Below are 18,495 nucleotides of genomic sequence, written 5' to 3' on the forward strand. Positions count from 1 at the left end.
TTCCCACATTTTGTATGTTTGCAACCAAACATACGGATCACATTTCTGAAAATCATCTTTCGACCCCCAACCTGACCTCTCATGACCCCTTAGGGTTCCCGCCCCCCACTTTGAGAACCTCTTCTCTATCAAACCTCTGAGGCCTTCAGGGTAAAAGACAACGATGTGGAAAAGATCAAGAGGTTTGAAAACTGCAACTGTTAGTTGGAGTTATTTTCATTTAAATCACATTTTTAAAAAAGAAACAGAATCATCGTCTTGATGTGAAGTTTATTTAATAAAAAGAATAAATGAATAAAGACGCATTTCCTGTGGAAATAAACTGTGAAATGTGTGTTTATAATACAGAAGAGGTGACAGAGGTAGAGTAGAGATACATCTCAACGAAACTGTAGAGCTACTCCTAAAAATACATTTATTTCAATAAACGTTACTCCAGTAAATGTAACTGAGTAACTGTAACTAGTTTCTATCCATTTCGGTGTTCAGAGATGATTCCTCTGCAGCTGAGGAGTCAAATACTTCCTGGTTTAATCACAGGAAGCTTTAGGTAAACAGGAAGTCCCTGATTGGTCGATCCACAGTCATTTAGTCTCATCAGCTTTGATCAGGATTGTCCAATTACTGTTCTTAAAGGGCCGGCGCCCCTCATGCGTTAGATGTTTCACTGCTTCAGCACAAACAAACTCCTTCAAGCTTCTCAAAAGTTTTAAAAAACGAAGTTGTTTCACGTTCACAACGAGAAGGTTTCGCTGAGTAATCAAAGATAGTTTTTCCTTTGTATTTCTGTTTTTGCATCATCTCTGGGAAATCATTAGGCAACTTTCCAAGAGTTGACAGGAAGACGAATCTTAGCGCTCAGTTCCTGATGACGAAACTGAAAGATTTCCGGTGAAAGAAGCAGAGATGAAACGCTTCGAATGACAGAGGCAGATTGAGGAGCCAAAAGTTGGGCTGCAGTGAGAGGAGCACAACCTCAGCTTATTCTTACTCAATACTTAAAAATAATTACACCATCAGATGGACTAACGTATAAAGTTATGTGGATCTTTGTTAATATCTTAAGGACCAAAATCAAAATAATTTTGGTCTGGTTTCTTAGTGCACTTGAAATAAGAACAAAAAATTAGTTCACAAGTAACTTTTCAGCAAAAACAGAGGCTTGTTTTAAGTAAATAATTCCTTAATATTGATGAAAAAGTTCTAGTTCCACTGGTGCCGTTACCTAGCAACCCCAGCCAAGCTCAGCACGTTGCCTAGCAACCCAGTTCTAGTTCAGCTGGTAGATTATTTCATTTAGAACAAGAAATTTTATCCATGTCATCAGTGAAATAATCTGCCAGTGGAACTGGAACTTTTTCATCAATATTAAGAAATAATTTTTGTTAAAACAAGCTTCTATATATTTTATGAAAAGTTACGTATAAGTTATCTTGGTCTTATTTAAAGTGTAACAAAATATTTGCTCTGGAAACTACACCAAGAATACTTGATACGGTTTTGTGTTTTTGCAGTGTACATCATTTGTCACTTTTATCTGAAATAAATGAGTATATATAGATACAGATCTATAGATAGATATCTGTAGATATATAGATCTATAGATAGATATCTGTAGATATATAGTTAGTTATATAGATATGTATCTATATCCATCTATATAGATATAGATCTATAGATATAAATCTATATCTATACATCTATATATAGATATAGATCTATATCTACATATAGATCTATAGACATAGATCTATATACAGATATAGACCTATAGATATAGATCTATATCTGTATATAGATATAGATCTATAGATCTATATGCATATATCTATATCTATAGATATATATATATCTATATAGATCTATATGCATATATAGATCTATATCTATATATAGTTATATAGTGTTAATATTAGAAAAGTGTCAATTTGAATTTCACTAAATCTTTTTAGATTGTGGCAGGAAGCCGGAGCACCCGGAGAGAAACCTGCAAACTATTCATAAAGTTTAATTACAAAATTAATTTTTTATCTGCACCTAAAGAGAATTTAGAGAGACCAATTAGACAGACGTGATTTTAGACTGTGAGGAAGTCAGAGCGCCTGGAGAGAAACGTCAGACAAAAAACTGGTAAAATCCTTTCACTAGGGGTACAAAAGTTTCCAATGCTTGCATTTAAAATCCCAAAATAAAAACACAAAACCAGAACAAACCAATGCCAAGAGAGAAAAGTGTAGGATAACCAGCCCAATACGAAACAAGACAAGGAAAAACCACCCAGCACAAACTAAACAAAAACAAAAATATTGCCAAAACACCCTCCCAGAAAGTTTCTTCTATCCCGCCGTATGTTTCAGGACCCCAGTTTTCCATCTGACTCTCTCCCATTTCTGCTTCCTCAATATGGCTGCTTGATTCATCTTCTGCACTATTCTGTTCCTGTTCATCCAAATTTGGAGGTTGTGGCTCCTCTCCAGAACTTTCTTCCTCATTTTGGAGAGGAGGGCCAGGAGAAACCGTCACACTGTGTGTGTTTAGGTGGACGCTGTGGGGTTCTTCTACTTTCGCTCGCTTCTCGTAGACATAAATAAACCCCCTTTCATACATGTCCTCACTGCAGGGTTCACCAGCAGTGAGGACATGTTCATCCACCACCTTGACAGTCTGTTGTCCGCGAATCAAATATGTGTAGAAATGTTCTGACTCGGCATCTCCACAAATGATGGACGACAGACTGTACAACTCGGTTCCAGTTTCTCCTGGAACCTCCAGGACTGGACTGGGAATCACTCGGTATCTTCTCTTGACCCACCGTGGCAGAAACAGCACGATCACGGTGTTGTTGCTCAGGACATTCTTCCGGTTTAAGCTGGACCTGCAGCTGGAACAATCAGGCTGGCCCCACAAATTTATCCAATTATTAAACAGTAAAGCGGTGTTGTTGAGCGAAGTCGAGGACGGGAGAACCACGATGGGGCTGTTATTCAGGAGTTGTGAGAACGATGTTCCACATCCTGTACAAGTGTTCTCACAGTACATTTCACAATCTGTGCTGCCGCCGTACGAGTCGAGCCAGACAAGAACCGACTCCAGCAAACAAGAGATTTGAAATTGTTTTCCCAGCTCTGGTGATGGTTCCCTTTCCCGCAGCTCCATCAAAACCAGGGAGATTTCTGCTGGGGAGAAATAATATCCAGGTTTGTGGACGGCAGTATGGATCAGACTAGCACAGTTTGGCATTGACGAAGCCTCTCTGAACAGGTGTCTCTGGGCCAGACACCGTCTGGTGACGCTCAGGTTCAGAACACTCTGAAACCCGGCATTCATCCAGCTGTTGTTGTAGTGGTTTACAAACCTACAGATGTCCTCCGTCTGTCTCGTTCTGCTTTGCTCCTCATGTTCAACTTTCCCATCCGGGTCAGTTTGTTCCTGAGGAACAGTGCAGCAATGGTTTCCGACGACTTTCCTCTCATTGTGAGAGACAACTACCCCGTCCGGGGTAGTTTTGTCTTTAGGAAACATTAAAGAACCATCGTTAGCTGGGGTTTCATTGCTGCTCCTGTCCGTTAAACCAGCCTCCCCGTCCGGGGGGCAGTTCAGTTCAGGTTCAACAGAAACCCCACGCTTTGACAATGAGTTCTTAGACAGATCTAGGACTCTGTTCTCATTGTAAACTCTACGACCCTCTGAAACAAATTCCTCGTCCGAGGAACTGTTCAAATCAGAGGTGCTGGAAAATTTGCCGTTGATCGATTTCATCTCTGACAAAGCCAGAGATGAAATCGACGAATTCAGAGGTTCCTCTGTGAGTTCAGTCCCTGAAGAAACTTTCCCAGCCGGGTCAGTTTGTTCTGTGGGAACAATGGGCAAATTGTTCCCAAAGACTGAACTCACATCCTGAGTTGCGACGGGAGACGATGTCTTGGTCAGATCCAGAACCGAGGCTTCATCGTCCACTTTCTGGTTGACGGACCAAACTGACCCAGCCGGGTCAGTTTGGTCTTGGGGAACCATTGAAAGTTGGTTCCCAATGGAAGTGTTCTTGTCCTCTGTACTGCCTTCTGAAATCTCCGTATTATTAATGTCAGTGTCCTCGAAAATAAGTGGCTCCTGTTCTAGGCAATCGGACCCAGCCGGGTCCGTTTGCTGTTTGGGAACCGTTGTACGTTTGTTCCCAGAGGAAGTGTTGTCATCCTGAGAGACACTCTGGTCCAAATCCTTTCCTGGCAGGTAATGGTCACACAATTTCTTCATACCTGTTGTTACCAGGTATCCAAGTCCCCAACCGAGTGGAAAAATCAAAGGATAAGGCATCTCTGAAGTGCTAAAAATTCTTGTCTGACACGAAGTTGAGTTTCTCTGAACTGTTTGGATCCTGACTGACGATGAACTGAGTTACAGGTATTTAAAGCCTCATAGACCTTCTATGAGGTCATCATAGAAGGTCTGTGATGTCATCAATGACCTCACTGGAGCGCTGGTGCAAGGTCTTGCTTCTGATTGTTGCTATGGAAACGATCACATCAGTTCTGCATGACTGAAACTATAGATGGAATAATGACTAAATATTTAAATAGTGTCATATTTTTAAAATGTATTTAACAGAAAGAGATTGACAATAGATTTTTATATGATTGAATTGTTTCATTTGTAGTTTTTTGTATCTGCTGTGGTATAAATTGTCTTAACCCAATTATCCATTACTGTTTTTAACACAATCCTTTGGTAAGCTAGCTGTACCAAACTATGGTCCGGGGATCCCAGTTTGAGAAAGATTGGTTTAATCTAATCTAATCTACTATTATCCGACTCTTTGATCGCTCTGATTTAAGGGAATAAATCAGATGAGATTAACAACGATTTCCCAAAATGAAAAAAAGAAATGAAATGATCTATGCAGTTTGTCTTCAAGCAGCGAAAAGGTGCATAGACTCTGCAGTCACAGTGATAGAGCCTGTATTTAATTAAATGATAACCTGATAAAGAAAAACCTACTTTGAAATATATATTTCAGGACTGTCAGCGTTAATGCGCCAATACATGCGATTAATGATCTGAAAAGTTTAACTTGTTAATGTTCCTCCCACTGAAGCACCAATTTACTGTTAACAAAACGACTCATTTTAAACCGTCTTGAATATAAATCATAGAAAACTGGCGTGAGACAATAAAAGGCTTTCTGAAACGGTTTAACGGTTCCGTAAGTAAACGTACGGCGTTAAAACTAACCGTTAAAAAACTAAACTCTCTACTTACGAAGCTATCGCCGTTCCAGAGTGGACGTCTACGTCACTTCCACTGACTTTATATATTTAGATTTTCTGTCTTTTTCCTTCAGTTTCTCCTTCCTGAATCTTTATGTCTTCGTTCTTCCTGCTCATGAACCATTAATGATCTTCTATTCATGACTTCATAAGTACAGAATAACGTCGACTCGTGGCGTCTCGTCATTAGGCAGTGAGCGCAGCTGCATATGGAAAGATGCTTTTTTATTATTGTTGTGTCACATATGGGAGAAAAATTATTAAATCAGCCAGATTAATACAAAAACAATCCATGACACTTAAGGAGCGACGCAGAGAAAAGAACTGAGTGAGGAACGTCTTCCTGGTTGAGGATGTGGAACTTTTGTTCCTGTTCATCTTATTCATCACATCTGACATTTTTAAAATTCTCCAGAAACTTCCTGGCAGAGAAAGAGAAACTCAACCTATTTCAAGCGTTGGGAGTGTTTTGCGTCACTCCCACTCGCTTTTGTTTATGTGCGTCAGGTGGAGGTGTGTGTGGAGGCGGGTCCATGTGGGCGGGCGGGGGACGGCATATGACGTCGCGCAAGGTGAGGCAGAGCGGCGGAGGGACGAGGCAGACAGAGTGTGTGTGTGAGATGGAGTTTTATTTGAGCCAGCAGAGTGTGTGTGGACGTGTGTGTGATGGAGTTTGAAGGAAGAGAGAAGGAGGGAACGATGCCGAGACCCAGCAGCTGTTCTGTAAGTCCGTCTGTTTTTGTTCTGAGGATGTTAGAAATATTCTCCTTCTGTTTCTACTTTTATCTAAAAGTAGAAAAACCGGAATGTGTTTTGGTAGATACTGTCTCTTGTGTGCCAACAAATCCACAGAGGAGATCGTAGGTGGGAGAAAGTCACGTTTTGGATGAACCAGGGGGTCCAAACGTTTTATCATGTGGTCAAAAGTAGTGAAAGTAGTAAAGTTTTCAGTAAAAGTCTGGATAATTCTGGTTCTGCTTATTATAAAATCCAGGATATAAATAGTTTGTGTCTGTAACACTTTTAAAATATTAAAAATAAAAAGTTTTAGAAACAAATTTGAGTCCTTCTTGAGTTGCAGTCGGGGTCCACAAACGGCCCCCGGCCCGCACTTTGAACCCCCCGGATTAAACGAACAGAAAGAGAAGGAAGAAAAATCAGCCGAGGTTCGGTTTTCATTTTATTCATTTATTAAAGAGACAAAAATAAAATCTAAGATTTGTGGGGGTCATTGTAGAAAAAATCAGATATTTTGAGATTAATCTCAGAAATTTTCTACAAAAAAAAACGTCCTGAATTTCAAATTTTGAGCATTTTCTAAAGAATTTCTGAGATTAATCACAAAACAAAAGTTTTCTACCTACATCAGTTTTAATACGCTGCTGATTAACTGTTTGATCATCCTTTCTGTAAATCTACTGTTATTAATAATATAACACATATATGAAAATTTTAATAAAAATAATGTTTAAAAAGGGAAAAGTAGAAAAACTGATTACAGATTAGTAATCAGTCTATTTGTAATAATCTACAACTTGTTTTTTTTATTGTTGCCCAAAATCATTTTATTTTATTTACTTCCAAAAAGCATCTTCACTCATTTTATTTTATTATGTTTCATTTTAATAAGACAGATGAGAGAAGGAGAGCTGAGTGGAAACGTAGATGAAGGATCATTCGTTCTTTAATCTGCGTTCACATCATAAAATCATAAAACCGTGATCAGGTTTATTGATCCTGATCAATACACCCTGAAATAAAACGCTGTTATAAAACCATGAAGCCTAATTATTAGAATTATTAACAAATGTTGGGTTTAAAGTGTGTCAGTGTTTCGGCTGGTTTGCAGTTTTCTGGATTTCTGGTTCAGAACCAGAACCAGAAGACCTGAGAGCTCTGGACGGTTGCTATGACGACAGCTGGTCTTTAAAGTATTTTACTGCTAAGCCAGTAAAATAAGTGATTTATAACTAACAGTTTTACTTTATTTTAAAGTTTATTCTCTGACACGAAGCGACTGGATGAGTTTCTCTGATGCTGAAACTTTCGTCATTTGTCCTGGAAAAGTTCCTCGGCTGACGGAAGGCCGACTTTGTAACCGTCTTTATGTGGCTCTGAAGGTTCAGGTCAGAGGTCAGCCGGATCGCTAGGCTGTTCTGATTCTAGATCTGTGGGCTTTTTAAAAGTGCCGTGAATGTTTTTGTTGCACTGTGACGTAAACGTGGGACGTTTGTTCAGTTTGTCTGTTTGTCTGTCCTACCAAATAAACTTAAAGCAAAATACTAAAATAATAGCTCTACGTTGTTCCTCTTAAAGTCCAAAGATAAAAACGTTGGTTCTGGTTCATCCGCACATCGATCTGCTCTTTTTTAATCGATATCAAGGAATCATTGAATTAAAATAATATATCTCACTGAAAAGTTACTTGTCAGTTAATTTTGTCTTATTTCAAGAGCATTAAGATATTCACTCTAGAAACGAGATCAAAATGTTTTAATGTTTTATGAAGTGTGTGTAACTGTTTTTGTAATGTTTTCTCTCTCTTTTGATGTTTCTAATCATAAAAAAATGAATAATGGGGATCCAAATAAACAAACAACCAAACTTTAAATAAATTAAAAATCTGTTTCTTTAATGAATTTCCATGTACAAAAATACAAATTTTGTATAAACCTGAGCCAAAGAGATGAACATCATTCGGTTAAAATGATTAAATCAAAGGGGTGAAACTGTATGAAGTGTATGAAGCTGTGAATGGATCTCTGGTGGACATCTGAACGGTTCCTCCATCTGAACGGTTCCTCCATCTGAACAGTTCCTCCATCTGAACGGTTCCTCCATCTGAACGGTTCCTCCATCTGAACGGTTCCTCCATCTGAACGGTTCCTCCATCTGAACGGTTCCTCCATCTGAACGGTTCCTCCATCTGAACGGTTCCTCCTGTTCTCCTCCCAGTTCTCCAGGGACCAGTTCATCCTGGACTGTTCGTTGGAGAAGCTCCGCAGGGAGCTGGAGGAGGAGCTGAAGATGAGCAGCGAGGAGCCCAGGAGTCACGCCTGGTACCACGGCGCCATTCCCAGACAGGTACGGCACAAACACAGAGCCACTCCCTTTAAAAGTCCAGTTGGAAACCAGTTGGACCGGGCCGGCTGTTATGAGGCTGCAGCGCTGCGACTGCAGGCGGATCACTGGGTGTGTTTGGACCCGAGCAGCAGCGGAGGGGTCGCTCCTCCAGGCTGCCGTACAGAAAGCCTCCTGTATGCGTTTGTTTGTTGTAACTGTGTGAGGGAGGCTGTGCTCTCCATGTAATCGCTTTTAATAAGCTGCTTCCTTTGGCTAAACTACCATTACGCTCTAAACAAACAGCGGCCTAATTAAAGCCCTGAGTTCAGCATGAAGGTTTGTGTGTTTCTGTGGGAAAGAAAAAGAGCGAAAAACTGCAACTGAAACAGAGAAACACAAGAAAACAGGACAAAACAAGTTTACAGTGCAAAAACACAAAATCCTACCAAGTCGATTTGGTTCAGTTTTTATTTCTAATATTTAGAAAACTTGAAATAAGAGAAGAAAATAACTGTGAGCTTATTTTAACCAATTAATTCCTCAATAATGATATTTGTTTCAGATTATTTCACTGAAAACAGGAGAATGTCTAGTTCAAGTGAAATAATCTGCTGGTGGAACTAGACCTGGGTTGCTAGGTAACGGGCTGGGGTTGCTAGGTAACGGCGCCAGGCCTGTCACTTGTGAAATAGGTTAAATGATCCGCCAGTAAAACTAGTACTTTTTAAAAAATCAATATTAAGGAGTTAGTGACTGAAAAAACAACCTCTAAAACGTTCTGTAAGTTAGTTTTGTCTTATTTCAACTGAACTAAGATATTTACATGAGAAATTAAACAAAAATACTTGGTAAAATGTTGTGTTTCTGCAGTGTAGGTGGCTGGATGGAAATAAAATTTCTACATGTATAAAATGTTAAAAAAAATAAGAACCTTTCTCAATAACAACAATTTAATTTATACTTTTATTTTTAGAGACAAATCTTCATAAAATCACCCTGATAATCCTGATTCTCTCTCATAGTAGAAACACTTTATAGTTATTTAATTTAATTCTGTCGTAATGCTCAGGTTTACGTATTGTACAAATTGTTTCCTTGGGAATCAATAATACAAAATACGATGAGTGAAATCCAGATATAAAAAATATTTACTGTAATAAACTTTGTAATTAAATGTTTACATCCTGTCGCTATGGGCAAAAAGGTCTGACTTGTCGCCTGCTTGCTGTGAGCTCTGTTTACAGTTTATGTAGCAGAACAACATTGCAAAAACAATCTGACTTAAAGTGAAACTGAAAAATAATAGTCAGAGTTAATCTTTGGGAAACAACCAGAGTGAAATGTGTCTTTCCATCCGGACGAATTAAAGTTTAAAATCAGCGTTGAACTTGTGGACACTAACATTTTAGAGCATGTTAGCCGGCGCTGCGCTCATCCAGCCGGTTCCAGCCACTCAGACCACCATCATCAGATTTAATGAAACGTTTGGCCTGCAAACAGCCGCTGTGTGTTTGTGTAACCGCTGACAACCTGCAGGTCGCAGAGAGCCTGGTGCAGCGTGACGGAGACTTCCTGCTGCGGGATTCGCTCTCCAGCCCAGGGAGTTTCGTTCTGACCTGCCAGTGGAGAAACGCCGCGCAGCACTTTAAGATCAGCCAGAAGGTACAGAGACTCGGCCTGACCTCAAGAGTTTCCACAGCATGAAGCCATTTCTTCATGTGGATTTTATTTTCTGTTTGACTTTGCAGGATTAAACAAACATACAAAAAACAAACTTTTTGCAACATGGACCAGATTCCCACAGCAGGACAAACTCGGGAGCCATATTGTCTTTCCAACTAATTATTATAAATTATTTCCTTCTTTTTGTGCTCAGTGTGGGAAATGATTTAGAAACTTTTTTTCCTCAACATTATGAACAAATTTTTTTGGACCTTTTAAAAATTACTTATTTTTTAAAACTTTTTTCCTTCAATCAATTCAGAGTTTATTGAGACCAAAAGTCAGAATTTTGAGTATTTATTTTTTCAGTAGCTCTAATCCTCTAGAGGATCCCTAATTACCATAATATTAAAATCTAAATAAAATACTGATATCAAAAGAAAAAGACTTTGTGTTCCTGATATATTAGAATTTAATTACAGAACTAATTTAAATTCTCATGCTAAAAAATTACAAAAGTGCCCACTGAAGGTCCAAATCAGTTGAACTGAAGTTGGGGGCCACACAAAATTGTTCCAAGGGCCACAAATGGCCCCCGGGCCTGAGTTTGGAGACCCCTTCGTTAAGTGATCAGATCTGATGAATTCATCCAACAGCATTCCACGACATTCCTAACAAAACCAAACTCTCCTTGTTTCTCTCCAGCTTTAAGTCGTATTTTTTCATTTATTTGACCATTTATTCTCTGCAGATCTTGTTTCTTGTTTTTCACAACCTTTAGATTTATCAGAAGAGCAGAAAAAATGAAGTTTTGTTTGTTTTTGTCTGGTTCAGGTGGTGATCCTGAATGAAGCGTACTCCAGAGTGGAGTATCTGTTGGATAAGGAAGGGTTTGACAGCGTTCCTGCACTCATCAGGTTCTACGTTGGCAACAGAAAACCCGTCTCTCAGGTTGGTTTAACAAGCTACAAGTTGTTCTAACGCTCCTTCATAATTCAAATGTTCAGCCTTGACCAGTTGATATTTATGTAGTAAATCTGGAAGTGTTTAATAATTACATAGATTTCAACAAAATTCATTTCTTTTACATACAAAGTGTGAAGCCGGAACCTTTGTATTCATATGTTTCTGATACGGCATTAAAATCTGAGGCACACGTGAAATCCGCTAACGACTAAAACTCTTTTCTTGGCTCATTGGGGGTTTTCATGCTTCAAAATCATTATGATTGGGCCGTTTTGAAGCAAAAGGTTGTTGTTGTGTTCAGAAGGAGTTAGCCTAGCAGCAGAGCTACTCAAGCCAGAAATAGCATCTCAATGCTAAACATGTAGCAGCAATGCTAATGTTAGCATCCGCATTTCTAAGGCTTGAACAGTTGAATAATCTAAATAACAGACTAAAGACTATAAATATCTTTCTTGTTGAGCTCATAAATCTATTTATTCAATAATTTAGCAGCAGAGGGTTTTTGAATGGAAGATGTTGCTTATTTTGTCGAATAAAATGTGATTAATTGATAACAGGCCGTGTAATTAATTCAATTTAAAATTGTAATTGATCCCCACCGCTGGGTTTGATAGAGAAAAGAAAACCATAAATCTTTCTCCCCACTCCAGGTTGTTGGTGCCATCATCTTCCAGCCCGTCAACAGAGCGTTCCCGCTGCGCTACCTGGAGGAAAAGTACGGACTGTCGAGCAACCACAAAGAGGCGGGGTTGATGGTGCAGGAGAGGCGGAGCCAGAACCGCCTCAGCCTCAACATCAGCAACGGTCACGATGGCGCGCACAGCGTCCAGGACGGCCATCATGGCCAGGACAACGGCTTCGTCCGCGGCGCCCAGCTGAGGTCTGCAAAGGAGCACAAACTCACACAAACATGCAAATCTAACACCAAACCTCCAGATTCCTCCCTGGATTTAATTAGGTGTGTTTTATTTTCACTTAGCTGCTTCATTTTAAACGTTGGCTGTGATTAAATAGCAGAGATAATTAACTTTTCTAGTCAGATGGTTAAATACTCTCACTTCTTCTCCAGTTTTGCTCAGAACCTGAATCTGAATCAGTGAAACTTCAGCGCATATATCTGTGTAAGCTAACGATAATTTGTGGTGTGTGCGTCTAAATCTCTCAAATGTTCGCTCAATTCATATTCTGACGTGCTCTGATAAACTCTTCCTCTGAACTCAGCTCCGGTTTTCCTGCTCCTTACATATGGAATGCCAGAAGGGCCAAAAACAGCCCAACATTTGATGTGTCTTTCTCATTCAGAGTATTTTTCTTCATACGTTGCTTGAGACAAATCGAGGAAAATACAAAACTAAATGTTAAGATTTAGGAAAAACAAAAGTTTAGTATAATTGAAGCTTAAGAATGTGTAGCTAAGTTTTCAAATATGCTTACTGTTTGCATTTCAGGCAGTATCTCTATATTTCTTGAGCTCCTATTAGTTTTTACAGATAGACTCGGTCACTCTACCGCTCCAGAGGAAACCCAAAGGGTTTTCAACAGGCCTGAGGCATGTTTACATTTAAAGTTTTCCTTTCCTCCTCCTGTCAGGTTGAAAGATCGCTGCGGCAGTCAGCCAGCGAGTCTCAATCAAGTCCAGGAGAAGCGACGTCCCCTGAAGGCGCACCAATCGGAAAGCTTCCTGCCTCTGGGTAAGAAATTAAAAACGTTAGCTTGCTTCACTTTGCATTCACAAAAATTTGTATTTTGGTCCGAAAATCACAAACTTACTAATCGTAAATACTAAAAACTAAAAAGTTAATTGAGCTATACATTAAAACTTTGTTCTGCTAGTGCTAAAGCGCTAAACTAACAGAAGATGCTCAACACAATGAGCCCTTCAGTGTGAAAGCAGGATTTTTTTTCCACTAAGCTGATCTTCTGTATAAAACAAATTCATGTTAAATCCAATAAATGACGTGTTATTAAATTTATTTTTTTATAACTTTGGCATCTTTTTTCCTCCTTAGGAACCAAACAGCCGCCCCAGCAGTCCGCGGACCCGCTGCTCACCAGCCCCGGACAAAAGTCTCCGGTGTTTCGGACCGGCAGTGAGCCGGTCCTCAGCCCGTCAGCCCAGCGTAGATCTGCAGAACCTTTAGCAGGTTAGCAGATATGTTTATATGAGCTCTTAATATAAGAAAATACATTTTTACTAAGCTGAGGCTCACAGATCTAAAAATCAAAAGCAGAAAAACAAAAGAAAACTCAAAACTCACTATTGGTTTGTTCACACCAACCTGTTTAATTCGCGTTTAATCCAACTCCGATCCGTTTACCTAGAAAGTCCGGTTCAGTTTGAGTAGGTGCGAATGCTAATCAACCCAAAAAGCTAACACTGGTACACCGACAAACCAAGCTTTCGGTTCAGTTGAAGTAAACTCTGGTTCAATTTGAATCCATATGTAAACGCCAAGCGGAACAGAGTCCGCTCCAAAAGCAGGAAGTGGACTGCAGCGCAGGGCATTCTGGGTAAAATCAACCAAAACAAACGCACCAGGCTAACGCTAGCTGGAGAAATGACTCGTGGTCTTTTACCAACGACAAAGAGAAATCCTACAACCACCATTTTTGTTTACATTTGGTGAAGAAGGAAGTTGCACTCAGTGTCTCCTTCAGAGGTTTTTATGTCGTTTCCTTCAGTTGTTCTTGGTGTAGCGCCCCCACAGGCCAGGAGGGGAACAGCTTTTGTAAAGGTTATTTTCGTTTGCACAGTGCCCTGTGAAAATGTATAAAGTTTTGCAATTTTGGTCCCAAATTGAACCAAATCTATCAAACTACCAGGAGTGAGAACGCCCTAAATCAATTCTGGACACATTTCTGGTTCAGATCTGACAGAAATAAATATTTTCATCTCACTTTAAGGTGGGAAAATCTCCTGTGAGGGTTAATATATTCCTGTCAATTTAAATTTACTCTTGAAATTAAGTTGTGTTTTGTTGATAATAATATTAAAATCTAAATGTCGCTGCAGGCCAAGCCATTCGTGGTTCTGACAGCCAGCTGTGTCCCAAGCCGCCTCCCAAACCGAGCAAAGTGCCCCTGACCCGGCTGCCCCTCACGCCGCCCTCCAGCAGCTCTGGGGAAAACCCGGCTTCTTCCAGGAGGAGTGGAGGTGAAGGCTGGATGTTTTTCCACAGATGTAGCTCATTTATTCAGCATTCAAGAATAAAAATCACAGATGGATGTTTCTTCCTCTGCAGCTCCGCCTGCCCCGCCTGTGAAGCCCCAGAAATTTAGACATTTTCCTCTTACGGATTCCCGCAGTCCGTCCAGCTGCGTGGTTTCTCCTCCTGCAGTTGTCCAGTGTCCGGACTCGGAGCTGTCGTCAGGAAGGACGGAGCGGCTGCATCCGAGCCCAGCCGACCTCCGGTCCTACAGCCCACCGGAACCGGACCGGGACCGCCAGACGTCACAGAACCCGCCCACGTCGTGTGGCTACGTGGAGCTGCTGAAAACCGACGGCGAGGCGGCGGGCCGGAAAACACTCGACAGAAGCTCCTACCACCACGCCATCGCCGCCTTGGAAAGCACGAGCGAGGAGGAGGAGGAGGAGGAAGAAAAGGCGAGGCGCGGGTTTCTGCAGCCGGTTCTGGAGACGGAGTCGGGGTTCAGGCCGGCAGAGTTCGAATCACGTCTGCTGCCACCTGAAAACAAACCGCTGGAGATGGCGGTGCTGAAGAGAGCGAAGGAGCTGCTGCTCAGCCACGACCACCAGAGCATCGCCACACACCTGCTGATGGCCGACTGCCAGGTACACACACCTCACACACACCTCACACACACACTTCACACACACCTCTCACACACACACACCTCACACCGTTTACAGAGCAAGCAGCAGTAGAAATAAAACATTTGTTTACTGAAGTATTTCAGCTGGAGGTATGAATAATTTTGGACTTTCCTGTCTTATAACCTTCAGTTGAATAGAGACTCTTTTACTCCATTACATTTACCTGAGTTAATTTTTGCAGTATTTTTACTAGGCTGTAAAAATACTGGTGTTTTAACTTGTTTTTAACTTGTTTTTAACTTGTTTTAACATGTTTTTAACTTGTTTTTAACCTGTTTTAACTTGTTTTTAACTTGTTTTAACTCAGCAGACAGAAACGCTCCTGATGTTTCTGTTAAAGTTTAATTGGTTTTCATATTGAAAGAAACTCATTTGGAAAAAATACATTTATTTTTTGATTCTTTTATAAATTATTTTGATAATTAAAATACCTAAATTTCCAGTTAACTTTATATTTTGATTCGTCTGATGATGTAATTTTTATATATTAGATTATTGATAACCTGATCAGTTGCTCATTACTTTTTACCAAATACTCGACGTTTGGACTGCTACTTTTTACTTTTACTTCAATTATGTTGACGTGGTTCCACCTTTACTTCTGGGTTTTGGTTTCTCTCCTCTGTCAGAAAATGGAGACAAATGAATCCAACCAATACGACTCAGATGTTTCTTCTTCTTGTAAAAACTTGTTTCTGCTTCAGGTGGCGCGGATCCTGGGAGTGACTCCTCAGGTCAAAGGTCGGATGGGCGTCTGTTCGGGTCTGGAGCTGGTGACGCTGCCGCACGGCCGCCAGCTGAGGCTGGACTTGATGGAACGGTAACCACGGCTACCGCAGCGCCTTGTTCTTATTGGTGATGCGTTTTATGATGGCACCTCGATCAAAAACCCAAACCCGTCCCCCAGGCACCACACCATGGCGATAGGCGTCGCCGTGGATATTCTGGGATGCACCGGCACCGTGGAGGAGCGGGCGTCCACCTTGAATCGCATCATCCTGGTTGCTATGGAGCTGAAGAACGCGGTCGGCGATCTGTTCGCCTTCACGGCCGTCATGAAAGCTCTGGACATGCAGCAGGTAACAGAAACACGACGTTCACATCCAGACCGAAGAAAATAACGTTACAAATAAAACACGACTTTACATGGTAAAGATTTAAAATTACGGCTCCTTTAAGGTTCACCAATATTTAAAATCTTCCTTCAGTTCATTCCAGTTTCATGTCGATAACTAAAACACGTCTTTATCTAGCTAATTTTTAACTTTTGAAACACAGAAATTTTCAAATTTAATCTCAAAATTAAAATGTGATTAATTAGTTTTTTTATGGCATTGTTTTTACTTTTTAAAATGAGAATTTTCCTTGATTTATCTCTTTTTGGAGGAAGCTTGCCTAACATCCGTCTGTGTGAGACTCTAGGGGGCGCCAACATGTGAAACATTGAGCGTTTCCTCTGAGTTGCTGTTTGTTGTTTCTGGTCCAGATCAGCCGCCTGGAGGAAACCTGGACGACTCTACGAAGGAACTTCACGCAGACCGCCATCAGCTACGAGAAAATCCTCAAACCTTTCTACAAGAGTCTGTATGAAGGAGAAGGTAACAGGAAAAACAGGAGAAGCTCCGCTGGCAAAGTGTTTTCTGCAGACGAAACAAGTTTTAAAGGAGATATGTCACACGAGTTTAACTTTTTGCCTGTTTTTATTCTTCCATTTGGGTTTTACTGCTTCTAAAAAATCGTTTCTGGAAACAAGTTAATGTATTTTGGTGTCTTTAAAAAGAAACGTTTCACAAGCTTCCTGATTCTTGTGTCACAGTGTGCCGTTGCCTAGCAACGCCAGCAGAGTTCTACCCGTTACTTAGCAACTTAAGATGATCTCCAGCACATTTGGTCAGCTGGTTTTACTGCTGTACAATGGCTGCTGGAAAAGACAAGAGTTTTGTTGTCTTACCATCTAGAAACTACTTGCTGCATTCTTGCTGGTTGTGCAGGAGGCCCCATTTCTGCTTTTCAAAGATGTACGGTTATACATTTGCAGCCATTTTCACCACGTTTTGTGTCAAGATGTAATGAACACATTTGTGTCACTATAGTTCTCTCCAAACCTGTTCAAAGTAGCATCAAAGGTCACATTTGAATATAAATATGAAACATTTTCAGGACCTAAACTTTCTCTTCCAGCCTCCTCTCCATCTGTGGTCTGCATCCCTCTCCTCCTGCCTCTGCTCACCCTGCTGGAGCGACCGTCAACCGCGCCCGAAGGGGTGGAGCTCTGGGAAACCAGCGACCAGGGATGTGACATCATGCTGCGCCACCTGGAGGCAGCGCGCGACGTGGCGAACAACGCTCAGAGCTACACGGCCAACGCAGAGAAGATCCTAAAAGGTAAATAAAAATAAAATCCTAGCTCCATTTACCTGAGTCCAGTTCCCACACGCCTTCTTGTGTGCTGTCAAACCTTTGTGCAGCACAAATTTATCATTTTAAACACATTAATAAAAAGTTTCCACAGTTCTTGAGATCTCTGGAAACATATCTTTAAGATGACAGGACAAACAAACTATTTTGCTGCACAAACGTTGGACACCAATTTGTTCCCCTGTCATTTTAAAGATATTAATAAAAAAGGTTTCCTGAGGTCATCAGCACAATAAAAATGTTTGCAGCACAAATGTAGCCAACTTGATTAACACCAAATTTGTTAGATTTGAAGAAGGTGGGATGTTTCAAGACATCTGGAAACATTTATTAATATCTTTAAAATTATAGCGTCACAAACAAAAACATTTTTGCGGCACAAACGTAACACAAACGTTTGACACCAATTTTGTTAGATTTGAAGTAACTTTGAGGCGTTCTATTTTCCGTTTTCCTGTCTGATTTTCTTCAACTTGTTTTTGTTTTCGTCTCTTCAGGGTTTCAGTTTGACGAAGATCTGCTGGAAGTTTTTAAAACGGACTTCCAGCTGCGGCTGCTTTGGGGGAGCCGCGGAGCAGCCGTCAACCAATCAGATCGCTACAACAAGTTCAACCTCATCCTCACCGCGTTGTCCAGGAAACTGGAGCCTGCGACCAAAACACAGCTAACTAACTAGAGGACTAACTGACTTGGACTCAAAACGGAACGAAGCCTCAAATGTTTTGAGCCACAAGCAGCTGAAACAAAACAAAAAAACCCGTTGGTTTGTGTTTCTTTTTTTTTCTGTTTAAAGCGAATTCAGGTCAGTTTTATTTAATCCAGTATTAATTATTCATCTTAGAGACAGAGGAAATACTGCACTAATACTAAAACTATGAAGATTTGTTGTAGAGCGACAGGTTAAAACAGAAACTGATGATGTCTATGGAACAGATCACAAATGTATGGAGGAGTGATCCTGCCAAAATTGGCAATGAATATAGGAGTAAATAAGTGGCTCAATAAAGTAATTTTGCCAAAAGTTGCATCCAAAAAATAAAATATGAAAACTTTCCCGGCTTATTTTATTATTGTGTCATATTATTTTCATCAGTATTAATTTAACTTTATGACCAGTAATTATAATTTTCAGTCGTATTTGCAATCTTATTGTTTTATTAGTTTAATTTATTTCATTATTTATTTGCTCTTTCTTTAGATATTTTTTCATTTTTTTTTATTAAAATTTTTTAATTTGCTGTAATTTTTTTATACACTTGATTTATTTTCACCTGTAAAATTTTGTAT

General features: G+C 40.2%; 2 protein-coding genes across 4 annotated transcripts in view; one reads left to right on the plus strand and one right to left on the minus strand.

The window, feature by feature from the left end:
• Positions 1 to 18,261, plus strand: part of bcar3 (BCAR3 adaptor protein, NSP family member) — a 76,671-nt gene extending 58,410 nt beyond the window's left edge. For all 3 annotated transcript variants that reach the window (XM_044130581.1, XM_044130582.1, XM_044130583.1), the window contains 13 exons: positions 8,220 to 8,348; positions 9,864 to 9,989; positions 10,824 to 10,940; positions 11,606 to 11,835; positions 12,546 to 12,646; positions 12,965 to 13,099; positions 13,969 to 14,109; positions 14,198 to 14,748; positions 15,495 to 15,610; positions 15,698 to 15,869; positions 16,277 to 16,388; positions 16,972 to 17,175; positions 17,706 to 18,261. In XM_044130581.1, coding sequence (XP_043986516.1) covers positions 8,220 to 8,348; positions 9,864 to 9,989; positions 10,824 to 10,940; positions 11,606 to 11,835; positions 12,546 to 12,646; positions 12,965 to 13,099; positions 13,969 to 14,109; positions 14,198 to 14,748; positions 15,495 to 15,610; positions 15,698 to 15,869; positions 16,277 to 16,388; positions 16,972 to 17,175; positions 17,706 to 17,884 — 2,313 coding nt within the window. In that variant the 3' untranslated portion in view covers positions 17,885 to 18,261. The remainder of the gene's footprint in view (positions 1 to 8,219; positions 8,349 to 9,863; positions 9,990 to 10,823; positions 10,941 to 11,605; positions 11,836 to 12,545; positions 12,647 to 12,964; positions 13,100 to 13,968; positions 14,110 to 14,197; positions 14,749 to 15,494; positions 15,611 to 15,697; positions 15,870 to 16,276; positions 16,389 to 16,971; positions 17,176 to 17,705) is intronic.
• LOC122839183 lies at positions 427 to 5,984 on the minus strand. Its single transcript, XM_044130589.1, has 2 exons — positions 2,813 to 5,984; positions 427 to 954 (listed from the first exon to the last, which is right to left on the minus strand). The coding sequence occupies exons 1-2, from the start codon at positions 4,312 to 4,314 to the stop codon at positions 852 to 854; spliced, it is 1,605 nt and encodes a 534-aa protein (XP_043986524.1). The 5' UTR covers positions 4,315 to 5,984; the 3' UTR covers positions 427 to 851.
• Positions 18,262 to 18,495: the final 234 nt, after the last annotated feature.

This window comes from Gambusia affinis, linkage group LG10 (genome assembly GCF_019740435.1).
Source record: "Gambusia affinis linkage group LG10, SWU_Gaff_1.0, whole genome shotgun sequence".
NCBI lineage: Eukaryota > Metazoa > Chordata > Actinopteri > Cyprinodontiformes > Poeciliidae > Gambusia > Gambusia affinis.